General features: G+C 33.2%; 3 protein-coding genes and 1 pseudogene across 4 annotated transcripts; all 4 read left to right on the forward strand.

The window, feature by feature from the left end:
- Positions 1-1,110: 1,110 nt before the first annotated feature.
- LOC104751470 (defensin-like protein 1) lies at positions 1,111-1,651 on the forward strand (annotated as a pseudogene). Its single transcript, XR_002036048.2, has 2 exons — positions 1,111-1,207; positions 1,330-1,651. The product of XR_002036048.2 is annotated as a defensin-like protein 1 (transcript).
- A 2,148-nt stretch (positions 1,652-3,799) lies between these two features.
- Positions 3,800-4,406, forward strand: LOC104751469 (defensin-like protein 1). Its single transcript, XM_087493152.1, has 2 exons — positions 3,800-3,957; positions 4,076-4,406. Exons 1-2 carry the CDS (start codon positions 3,894-3,896, stop codon positions 4,258-4,260), a joined length of 249 nt encoding a protein of 82 aa, XP_087349278.1. The 5' UTR covers positions 3,800-3,893; the 3' UTR covers positions 4,261-4,406.
- A 443-nt stretch (positions 4,407-4,849) lies between these two features.
- LOC104751468 (defensin-like protein 1) lies at positions 4,850-5,425 on the forward strand. The gene is made up of 2 exons (XM_087493153.1): positions 4,850-4,996; positions 5,110-5,425. The coding sequence occupies exons 1-2, from the start codon at positions 4,933-4,935 to the stop codon at positions 5,292-5,294; spliced, it is 249 nt and encodes an 82-aa protein (XP_087349279.1). The 5' UTR covers positions 4,850-4,932; the 3' UTR covers positions 5,295-5,425.
- A 2,210-nt stretch (positions 5,426-7,635) lies between these two features.
- On the forward strand, positions 7,636-8,210 carry LOC104751467 (defensin-like protein 4). The gene is made up of 2 exons (XM_010473416.3): positions 7,636-7,754; positions 7,848-8,210. The coding sequence occupies exons 1-2, from the start codon at positions 7,691-7,693 to the stop codon at positions 8,024-8,026; spliced, it is 243 nt and encodes an 80-aa protein (XP_010471718.1). The 5' UTR covers positions 7,636-7,690; the 3' UTR covers positions 8,027-8,210.
- Positions 8,211-13,068: the final 4,858 nt, after the last annotated feature.

The raw sequence follows: 13,068 nt of genomic DNA on the forward strand, positions 1-13,068 counted from the left end.
AAAGTTCTGCTTGAATTATAAAAAAAAATATGGCGAGTTCACAATTCCCTATACTGGCATCCTTGCATCTATTCAAATACTGGCAGTCTTGGCTCCATATATACTAAAGCAGCTCACCGAAGCATCATCATTGGCCTTGAGCCTTCAGGCGCTTGACGGCTATCCACATCCACTTTAGTTGGAGAGAAGAAGATCATAGACTGGTTTTACTTTTTACTCAAGCGAATCAGAGATTTTTAAATCTCAAATGGAAAATTCAAGAATATAATGGACAATGGGATGGCTTGCATCCAGATGCATGCAATCATGGTTCGTATCCTTTACATGTCCACATGTTTCTTTCAAGCTCATATTCGAGGCATTGAACCATTCAATCATCATGAGATTAGTTCTTGACCGAGCCAAATTAGGTTGCAGCCTAAAAGTGCCTAACAAGTGGTTGAATAAAACCAGCTATCGACTGTTCAGCAACTCGTCTTTCTATTACTCCTATTATCTACTTGCGTGTTTAATAAATTGTCTCCTAGAAAACGGTGTTTAATTTGTAGGGCTAATACATTTATTATTTGTTGACAAGTTGTAAAATACTAACCCACCACCATTATTATAAACTATAAACTTTTTTTTTTCAATTTTATTTTATAGAAAAGGTTATAAACCCGAGTTTGATCTTTTTTTTTTTTTTGTCCAATGTCTTGACTAGGTTTTAAATATCTCGGTTCTTAACTTTACACATGGCCTGCATCGGAGTTATTTAACGTTTTTTTCAACTATTGCATCAGATTTTCTCGAAGAAAATGAATTTAGTTTTTTTGACCAAGTCAAATATATCAACCAGAATGTAGCATTAACTTCAAGCATCTCCTTCGGTTACATTAGATAGAGAGGCAAAACCCGATACGTGATATGTGATTGAGAAATAAGCCATGAACTAGTCAACATCTTTTATGTATTATTAGCTACTTGCGTGTTAATGTTTCCTACCGGAAGATGGTGTGTACGTGGTTAATTTGTAAGGTTACCACACTATTGCACGATGACCAGAAAACGACCGACACACCACCATTTCGTTCTATTTAAAGTTTGAACTTATGCTTCTTTCCTTACTTCACAATCATACATCGGAAACAAAGAAATCATAGTCATGGCTAAGTTTGCTTCCATCTTCTCTCTTCTTTTGCTATTCTTGTTTTCTTTGCTGCACTCGGTGAGTAATTATCTTATCATATGCATGGCAAAATGAGGTTATAAGTTTTTATTTATGTATTAAGATTTTATTCGATAATTGTTTGTAATAATTATTAACCTTGAGGTATATAATACCTGTAGAAGCACCAACAATGGTGGAAGCACAGAAGCTGTGTGAGAGGCCAAGTGTTGGGACTGCGCGAGGAATTTGTAGTGTCAGTAATTTTCCGTGCAAGGATCATTGCATCCGAGTTGAGAAAGCACCACACGGATCTTGCCAATTTGCATTCCCAGTTCACAAGTGTAACTGTTACTTTCCATGTTAATAGACTACAATATTTTAATGCTTAATATTATGCGTTTAATTCATATAAAATAAGTCTGTATGACTCCATGAGTGCGCTTTATGACATATACCAGTTATGATTATGTTGAATTCTTATAATAGTGTAAATTTTATACTCTTGCCCTGTTGCCCATATTATACTAATCATGCCAAACGAACATCATTTGCAATAAGGACTGATAACTTCTCTATAATATATAAGTCAGAGCATTCATCAAACAAGAGGAACACAACATCATCTCGAAACTAAAAAAAAAAGTTAGAAAAAAAAAGTGGTGGTGCTTCGAAACTTTTATTCGAAGCTTTGAACCGTTTAATCATTTTGAGATTCTTGACCCAGTCAAACTAACCAGTTTCTTAGGGTGCATTTGATAGAGAGATAGAGCCAGAGAGAGAGAGTCTAATACTATATGGTTGAAAAAACAGCCATCGATATGGACTTATTATCAACATGCGTGTTAACATTTTCTACTGGAAGATGGTGTGTACGTGGTTAATTTGTGAGGTTAACACACTATTGTACGCTGACAAGAAAACGACAGACTTAAAGTGAAGAGCGAATTACAAAAAAGATAATAACTTCCAGGAAAAATATTGCTCTCAAGTTAATGTTCAAGGGTCTGGAGTTTAATTTGAATTGTTATAACTTATACGTACAATTCCCTATACTGGCATCTATTCAAATACTGGCAGTCTTGGCTCCATACTAAAGCAGCTCACGGAAGCATCATCATTGGCCTTGGGCCTTCAGCTTGACGATGATGGCTATCCACATCCACTTAAGTTGGAGAGAAGAAGATCATAGACTGGTTTTACTTGTGACTCAAGCGAATCAGAGAGCTTTAAATCTCAAATGGAAAATTCAAGAATATAATGGACAATGGGATGACCTGCATCCAGATGCAATCATGGTTCGTATCCTTTACATGTCCACATGTTTCTTTCAAGCTCCTATTCGAGGCATTGAACCATTCAATCATCATGGGTTAGTTCTTGACCGAGCCAAATTAACCAGTTGCTTAGGTTGCATTTGGTAGAGAGGCAGCCTAACAAGTGGTTGAATAAAACCAGCTATCGACTGTTCAGCAACTCGTCTATCTATTATTATCTACTTGCGTGTTTAATAAATTGTATACTAAAAGACGGTGTCTAATTTGTAGGGCTAATACATTTATTATGCGTTGACAAGTTGTCAAATACTAACCCACCAGGCCACCACCATAAGAAAAAAAAAAGTTATAAACCGAGTTTGATCATACACTTGTTTCATCATGTTAACTCAAGTCCAAGTATAGTAATAGTCATGGTAAGTTTGCTTTCAGTTCCATCATCACCCTTCTCTTCACTGCCCCTCCTCGTTGCTATTCTTGGTGAGTAATATTGATCTTATTATATGCATAGTCAATTGGCATATATAAAGATTAATTTGACAGCAATTTTCTCAAAAAAAAGAAGAAAATTCAACGACCATAATCAAACTTGAGTTGTATATGCAGAATTATCAGCAATATGATATCACAGAAGTTGTGCCAGAGGCCAACTGGGACATGATAAAAAGAATTGTTTAAACAATAAAACTTGCAAGTAAAAGTGCATATGATTGACAAAAAAAGAAAGTAAAAGTGCATATTGGACTTGAGGGAGCACAATATGGATTTTGCATCGCTGCCTTCCCGGTTAACAAGTGTCTTTGCTCATTCAATTCCCACGTGAATATACCAAAGATCTAACATAAAATAAGCCTGATGTTGGATTTGTAATAACTAATAAATATATGAGTTTTGATTGTTAATTATAATTGCCTTTTAATTATAATTGCCTTTTAATTATTTTAGTTTGAGGCTAATTGACAAAAGTAATCAAACCTTTCATAAATTGTACTATACTTATATGTGTCCAATGTCTCGACAAGGTTTTAAATATCTCGGTTCTTAATTTTACACATGGCCTGCATCGGGGTTAGATAACTTTTTCAACTATTGCATCAGATATTTTCGAAGAAAATGAATTTAGTTGTTTTTTGACCAAGTCAAATATATTAACCAGAATGTAGCATTAACTCCAAGCATCTCCTTATGTTACATTAGATAGAGAGGCAAAACCCGATACGTGATATGTGATTGAGAAATAAGCCATGAACTAGTCAATATCTTTTCTGTATTATGAGCTACTTGCGTGTTAATGTTTCCTACCGGAAGATGGTGTGTACAGTGTACGTGGTTAATTTGTAAGGTTACCACACTATTGCATGATGACCAGAAAACGACCGACACACCACCATTTCGTTCTATTTAAAGGTTGAACTTATGCTTCTTTCCTTACTTCACACTCATACGTCGGAAACAAAGAAATCATAGTCATGGCTAAGTTTGCTTCCATCTTCTCTCTTCTCTTTGCTACTCTTGTTTTCTTTGCTGCACTCGGTGAGTTCTTATCATATGCATGGCAAAATGAGGTTATAAGTTTTTATTTATGTATTAAGATATTTATTTGATAATAGTTAATAATAGTTATTAACCTTGAGGTATATAATACCTGTAGAAGCACCAACAATGGTGGAAGCACAGAAGCTGTGTGAGAGGCCAAGTATTGGGACTGCGCGAGGAATTTGTAGTGTCAGTAATATTCCATGCAGGGATCATTGCATCCAAGTTGAGAAAGCTCTACAAGGATCTTGCAAATTTGTATTCCCAATTAACAAGTGTCTCTGTGTCTTTCCATGTTAATAGACTACATTAATATTTTGATGCTTAATATTATGCGTTTAATTCACATAAATAAGTCTGTCTCACTCTTTGAGTGAGCTTATGACATGTACCAGAGATGATTACGTCGGTTTCTTATAATAGTATAAATTTTATACTCTTACCCATATTTGACTATTCATGCCACACGAACATCATTTGCAATAAGGAATTAAGGACTGATAACTTCTCTATAATATATAAGTTAGAGCATTCAAACAAGAGGAAGACAACATCATCTCCAACAAAACAAAAATGTCAGAAACAAAAACTGGTGGTGATTTGAAACTGTGATTCGAAGCTTTGAACCGCTTAATCATTTTGAGATTCTTGACCAAGTCAAATTAACCAGTTTCTTAGGCTACATTTGATACAGAGATAGTCTAATATATGGTTAAAAAAACAGCCATCGACTTATTTATCAACATGCGTGCCAACATCTTTTATGTATTATTAGCTACTTGCGTACTTGTTAATGTTTTCTACTGTAAGATGGTGTGTACGTGGTTAGTTTGTGAGGTTAACACACTATTGTACGCTGACAAGAAAACGACAGACACGCCACCATTTCGTTATATTTAAAGTTTGAACTTATGCTTCTTTCCTTACACTTCACACTCATACATCGGAAACAAAGTAATCATATATATAGTCATGGCTAAGTTTGCTTCCATCTTCTCTCTACTCTTTGCTATTCTTCTTTTCTTTGCTGCACTTGGTGAGTAAATATTATCTTATAATATGCATGCCAAAATGTGGTTATAATTTTTTCTTTTATAAAATTACGATTTATTCGACATTAACCTTGAGGTATATACAATATACATGTAGGAGCTCCAACAATGGTGGAGGCACAGAAGCTGTGTGGGAGGCCAAGTACTGGGACTATGCGAGGAATTTGTACTTTTAGTAATTTTGCGTGCAGGGATCATTGCATCCGAGTTGAGGGAGCAAAACATGGATCTTGCAACGTTGCCTTCCCAGTTAACAAGTGTTCCTGTTTCTTCCCATGTTAATCGACTAGAAATTTGTGACGATTAATTGTGTAATTCACATAAAATAAGTCTGTCTCACTCCATGAGTGAGCTTATGACATGAACCAGACATGATTATGTTGGTTTCTTATAATATTATAAACTTATACGTATACCCTTTCCCATATATATTATATTATTCATGCCACCCGAACATCAATTCCAGTAAGGACTGAGCACTTCTCTAATAAGGGCACATAATAAAGAGTTTTGTTCCAAGAGGAACACAACATCATCTCCAGTTTAATGAAAAAATGGTTTACTTTGGCGATTCAACTATATACAAAAAAAGTAAGAAACAAAGAAATGGTGGTGCTTTCAAACTCTGAGTTGAAGCTTTGAACCATTTAATCATCTTGAGATTTTTGACCTAGTCAGATTAACCAATTTATTAGGTTACATTTGATAGAGATATAGTCTAATATGTGGTTGAAAAACCAGCCATCGACAACTGTTCAACAACTTATCTTTATGTTATTATCTACTTGCGTGTATGCGTTTAATTTGTGGGGACAAGTAAAACACTAAGTCCCCACCATTTCATTACAAATATAGTTTGATCTGACGCTTCCTATCAGGCTACACATATATACATTGAACTAAAGTATTATTAGTCATCATGGTGTTTGCTTTCATCATCACCATTTTATTTGCTGCTTTTTTCATCTTTGGTGCTCTTGGTGAGTAATGATCTTATGATAATGCATGGCAAAATGGCAACTTCATTAGAATTTATTTGACAACACATATATATTAGTATTACTAATAAGTTAATAACGAATCTTGAGTTCTTTATAAAAGAATTAACTAATCTTGAGTTATGAATGCAGAAGGACAAAAGATGGTGGAAGCGCAGAAGTTGTGACAGTAGAGAATGATAGATATTAGACTTATTGTGTAATTAATTCTGATTGATACGATATTTGTGTATCAAGTGTAATCCGATGGTCATGAAATAGTTTAAACAACATTGTGTCCAAGAATAGATGCATAGTTGGGGGAGCATGCAAGACATGAATTTTGCTGAAGATGTATTGGTTTGTTTGAACTAGTGTCTGTGTGATACAAGACGTGATACAAGATTGTTGTTGTTTTATGTGCCTGAGAAGTTTTTAGAAGGTTTGAGAAGGTAATATTGAAGGAAGGTTTGAGGATGAATTGAAGAGGAAAACTACTATTTATTGGGTTGATTAAATTGGAGTTTTACAAAGAAAATGAAAATAGCAAAAAGGAAAAAGACATTTTTCTTATGAAATTTGGAAATTTTCTCCTATGGTGATTAGAAAGTCTTGATGGATATATAAGGAGATGTTGGGCACGTCCTAGAGAAGTAAGAAAGCTGAGAGATAAAAGATAAAAACTCTAGAGAGCTTTCTCATTGTGTGCGGCTTAGTTTCGCGGTTTGGTGCTTGTGTTGTTCAAGCTTCTTTGTTCGTCGGTGTGACGTGTGTGTGAAGGTTGCTCAAGAGAGTTGAAGATCTGAAGTCTAGGCTTAGGGGGAGTTTAGCCCAAGGTTAGGTTATCTTGGTTTGAATCTAGGCTCGGTGTGAGTTTAGTTAAGGGTAGAGATTTATCCTTAAGATTTCATGTTATAGAACGGAGCGGTGAATTAAGAGGGTTGTGCTTGATTTACGCTTTTGCGAATATGTTGTATTTGCTTTCCTGTTCTAATAAAATTGAAATCTGGACGTGGTCCCGTGTAGTAGAAAAAACCGAACCTCGTTAACAATGTTCTTATGTTATTTATTTTCTGCACTTTATTATTGTCTCATCCATATTTACACTTCCAACGCTGCCTTTGTTTCTTCGCATCTCAATGTACCAAAACTCTTGGTGCTTTATTGTGTGTTGGGTATTATACGAAGATTAGCCCAGTCCTAATTAAGTGTAACATATATGTTCATGAGATTTAAATTAACCTAAAATCAAAACCAGTTATCGACAATGGATCGAGATTTACAAATTAATGATCCGCATCAGTGTCGACAGATGCATCGGTTCATTTTTCACGAACTTCTTTCCAAACATTGAACCGTCAAATTAACTAGCCGCCCATGTGAACGATGTGATACTTGACTCCAAGCCAAAGCAGCCACTTAAGTTACAAAGATAACGATGCAACCCATCCATAGGGAAACATTTGTGGTGGAGAAACCAGCCGTCAACAATGAATAAACCAGAATGTTATCTTTGATATTTCGACTAGAAGACGCTTAGTGTTTAATTTGTGGGGTTACGGTCCGTGATTATACGATGCACAAATCGAAGACTAGTTCACCATCATTTCATTATAAATAGAGGTTAATCTAAACCTTATTTCATCACACAACACATACATACATATTACATACATTGAAAACAAAATAGTGATAATCATCATGGCTAAGTTTGCTTCCATCATCACCCTTATCTTTGCTGCTCTTGTTCTCTTTGCTGCTTTCCGTGAGTAAATGATCTTATCATATGAATGAAAATTGTGTGTTTAAACGTTATTTTCAATTATTTTGATAACTAACCTTAAAGAGATATATGCAGAGGCACCGTCAATGGTGGAAGCACAGAAGTTGTGCGAGAGGCCAAGTGGAACATGGTCAGGAGTTTGTGGAAACAATAATGCTTGCAAGAATCAGTGCATTAATCTTGAAGGAGCACGTCATGGTTCTTGCAACTATGTCTTCCCATATCACAGATGTATTTGTTACTTCCCATGTTAATCTCCCAAAACCCAAATATCTTTGGTGCTTAAACGTGTGTATTTTACATAAAATAAGTCTGTGTTACTCTATGAGTGACTTTATGACATGCATGCAAGTTTATGTTTGAATGTTTAGTTGGACTTTGTTGTTATAATACCCCATATAATGTAAGATGTACGACGTAAGACCTTTCTATTTCGTATTTGTCTACAGCAGGCGACACCCCAACAGGACCCCTAATTTTTATATATCGAAAACATAAAAACAGAGAAACAAACGACCACTAAATGACTTAAGAATATGCATGTCAAAAACAAAATTTATCATTTATAAAAAAACATCTAGGACGTCACGTTATATCACTATAGCCAGGAGAAACCCCCAATTTTATAGTTTGATCAGACTACCAAATTCATGCATGGTGGAGAAATGAAATATTGATTGAGAGAGTTGAATGACGGGGAAAAATATCCAAATCTTTACGGAAAAATTCAGAAAATTCAGGATTATGGATTTAATAGTTTGATCAGATTAATTCCTTTAAAAATTACCGAAAAATTCATGCACGGTGGTGAATTAGTGATAATTCTCTAATTTACATGTTTTAAGCATCCTTTTTGTCTGTATTTTGCATTGTTTCCACCCTAACCTTAACATTTTTAGGTCATTAACTGTAGGAATTCGCATTTAGGCCATTTAGGGTGTTGTATTCTTGCATTTGCATATTTTGGATGAAAACAAGTGCTTTAGAGCCTAAAATGGGGAGAAACAAGGTCAAATCTGAGCATGTACCCGAATGAGCTATTAAGCAGGAAGAACAGTCCGAAAACCAACCCGATCGAAGAGAATCCATGAGTAGGAAGAACAATTCGAAGGCCTATCCGAAGGGCAACCCAAGCTCATCCTTGAGCACCTCATCGAGCAGACCCTTAGGTAGGACTGGGAAGCTAGGGTTAATGGGTTTCCATATATAAATCCCCCTCTTCTTCCTCTCACCCTAGCACGCCGCAAACCCTCAGAACAGAGAGCGAGAGCTTCTGGGAGAGAAACTGAGCGATTCAAACTCTTTCTACACTTTGTTAGGATTTATTTTACATTTCTTTTGCTATTCTTTTATATTTCGGTTCTGTACTCTTCTACTCTATTTTTATTTCCAATACAATGCAATTTTCATTTATCTATGCTTTTGTGTTTTCTACAATGAGATCTGAGTAGTGAAATAAAGTTTCTAGGGATGAGATAGATGATTTTGTGTTCTTGATCGGTTAGGATGTCTTAGCTTGAATGTTTATGTTTTATAAATTCCCTTCTAGATTGGTGTGCTTAATGCTATCAACAGACCGAGAGGTTGAGATTAGATTTAGGGTGTTTTACCATCGAGAGTTGTAGATGAAATGCTTGAATCAATCAATGCTAGAGATTTACTCACTTAGCCTAAAAGATTAGATGAGAAAGGGGTTTATCGACAATAATGAATCGGTTTGTATTGCCTACTTGGTCATGTTTCTCCAACGAGAATTGGGTTGATTGTTTATATCATGAGAGTGTTTTAACAAGATTTTAGAGATTCATTGTCTGAGGGAATATTTGCTTGAGGCATATAGGACATCCATACTGGTTAGGAACACTTAGGAGTCGGGTACCCCATCCTTAGGAGCTTTCGTATTTAGATTGTTTACATTTTATTCATAACTTGATCTCTTACCCAAACAGGTACACGATCACCTCCTTCGAGTATACCTTCGAGCTGTTCTTGCTTTTTTTTTTTACTCGATCACTGCACCCGATCCTGTACTCGAATGCTTGCATCGAGTACTTAGGTCGTGTGGTTCTTGTTTATTCACTTTATTTTAATTATTTTAGGATTGTTAGATCAAACCCCAACTATTGCTTGGCTTGCCTTGCCTGTTTCTGATTGCATCTTATCTGCTAGCATAACAAACATTTGGATTAATAACCCTTTGTACTACAACTGCATAGGGAATTGATACCCTGGGTGAAAATCCTACTATCAATTAGTCTTTATTTTTAGGTTTTTATGGTAATCCTTTTACGATTTTTTTTGTACAATTATTTTGCCAATTCCTTTGTTAGTGAACTAGGATTTACCTCGTGGTATACCAGTCAAAAATTTTATTATAATTTAAATTAGTGTAACTATATGATTGAATTTCAGTATAGATGTTACAATGTTTTTTTTTTGTTTGTGGTCAAATTTGAAAAAATATGTGAATTAAACTGAAAATGGTATTATATACCATCTCAGATTTATACATTGAAAATAAATATCACTTATTTGAACAAATATACAAATACATTTATATTTGAAAATAAATTAATATTTGTAAGTCCTAATACAATTCATTAGTGAATATAAGTTAGTTTACTTTGAAAGAAATATAGTTTTTTCTATTGGTAATATATCTATAAGAATGTAATATTATTAAACTACTAGATTATGACCCGCGGTGTACCGTGGACCAAGTTTTTTTTTTTAATATACTATTTTAAAATGCGAATTTTGTTTATGTACTATTTTGTTAATTTTAGTGATTTAGTGTATAATTCGTGGTATAATGCACAATAATTTTTGTTTAATACAATCTTAATTAAATCAGTTTGATTCGACATATTTTATATTGGTATTGTTAAAATAGTAAAATAAAGATTTAACCCGTATTAAAGTATCATATTAATGATATATATATATATATATATATTTTTATCAATTCAATCATACAATGTCTTATAACCCGTCATGTAATATAACTCGTTTGTATTATTTTGAAAATTCAATGCGTTTAAATATTCATAATTTTAAACTTTTTGTTAAGTTTAGATATACCAGTTATAAATTATAAACTTCTTAAAATTCTATAATTTACTATATACAGTAAATTTACTATATATTATGTTAAACACACACTTTTTATATTAATTTAGTTATATATGCTCATTAAAAAAATACAAATCACAATATATACAGGAAAAAATACACATTTTATTAACTTTACGTATTATATGATGATTCACTACATTTAAAATTTAAAATAAAAAAAGATGATAGGAGAATAAATTTTTTTTAATATGGAATAATCTTCTAAATATCTATACTAATTATAGAATAATATATATATGAATATTTAAAATATTTTAATTCTGTTTGGTTATAAAGATAGTAGAGAGAATTAACTAAACTTGTTTGCATATGAATATAAGCATTAAATAGCATTAAATGCAAAAACTTTCCAAAAACGTATTTTTAAGCAAAAAATTGCTGCAAAAATACTAGTATATATAATAATAAATTATATTATTTTTTTTAAGGAGTAAAACACATTTTTAAAATTTTACAAACACAAAATATAACAATTTTGGTTACAATATAACTGAAAGAAATATTAACAATTTAATCAAATATAATTATATAAACCCTAGTGTACTTATAAAGAAAAAAATAAAAACAAATGATTAAAGATATAGCTAAGCGATTGCAGACTCTTTGCTTGAGGTAAATTCATCGGTTGTAGACTCCTTGTCTAAGGGAAAAAAATGTTTAATAACCGGATATACAAAATATGGTAGTGATAATATGTGGAGTAATGTAAATAACATAACATGATAGTCCATGCATGGAACAAACAATGTTTTTAAATAAGTCGTAAAAGACAACGAAGTTTGTAGTTTTGATGAATTAACTTGCTTTTTTATTGCTTATGTCGTTATTAATCACCTACAAAAACAAAATATCTAATTAGGGAGATTATTCACATGATGTGAGTTGGAAGTTCTCAATGAGTGTCCACTGATCCATATTCATCAATAGGGAGAATTCACATAACGATTGACCAAATCTTTTTTGACTGTTGCATGGATCTTAGCATTTTTAGATCTTGATAAATAAGAAACAACAAAATATTAGAAACAAAACAATAGTATCTATAATCGTAACACTCATAATAGGTGATATTAACCTTGTAATCAGAGAAAATAAAGTCTAACTTTGCTTATGATTTATGTAGTGTGGTGCTTAAAGGTTGTGTTAATGACATCTATTTATAATGTTGAGATAATGTTAGGGTTTTGTCACCGTTAGTTGATAAACGCTTGATGACCAAGTTTAAAAGATATTGACATATCTTTAATTTAAAATTTTTAGAATGATTGATTAGGTATATTCTAGTATTATACTCATATGTAGTTAATTTTGTTACTATATATGATGTCAAAATATCTTAACACTTTGGATTTAGTTAATTTTATTGTTAGAATTAACGAAGTTGTTTATTCGATTAATAATCTAAGAGAGTCATTAGCGGATAATCAGTGTAGATTTTTTTGGCTTATATATAGTTTTGTTATAATCGGAATATTACCATAACTTCAGTCTACAATCATATTGTTTCCAATTTCGACTGACATAATCAGTAAGGATCCGATTGTGATTTAGGGTTGTACATTTTAATTTTGAACCGACCCATTAAAATATGTTTACGAAAATAACCTTCATGATTTTGATTAAGAGTGTTTAAAGTAAGGATATTTGTGGAAATCGATTTTAAAAAAGGAGGTGCATGCACAAAAATGTACTTTAAAACTGTTATGACAGATTTACAATTTATACCTAGCTAATTTAACTAATTAATCCACCAAATTTTGATGAATTTCACCGTTTATTTCTTTAATCACCCTAAACTAGAGGCTCCAATTAGCCCATTAGGTTCAGACCATTACGCGCAATTAAAGGTTAATTTAGGTATTGGATTCCCGTTTCGGTTTTCAGTTTAGCCTATGACGGCCTATTACGTTCAAGGGTCAGGCTATGACCAACACTTGTTTGGTTATCCATAGCCGACTAATAAGCTAATGTATGGTTAAAGGTGTTTCTAGGTGAATTCTTAATGGCGGAAATCTCGTGAGAATGGTTTCTTGTTCTGCAAACTTGGCGGAACAATGCTAGCTGTTCCTGAGATCAACCAAACCATGTCGATATACACTTACTCTAACTGTGAAAATATCTGACATATCAAAATACTCGTGTAACTATGGCTTAGTTAAGA

This window comes from Camelina sativa, chromosome 16, assembly GCF_030686135.1.
Source record: "Camelina sativa cultivar CO46 ecotype springtype chromosome 16, ASM3068613v1".
Lineage (NCBI taxonomy): Eukaryota > Viridiplantae > Streptophyta > Magnoliopsida > Brassicales > Brassicaceae > Camelina > Camelina sativa.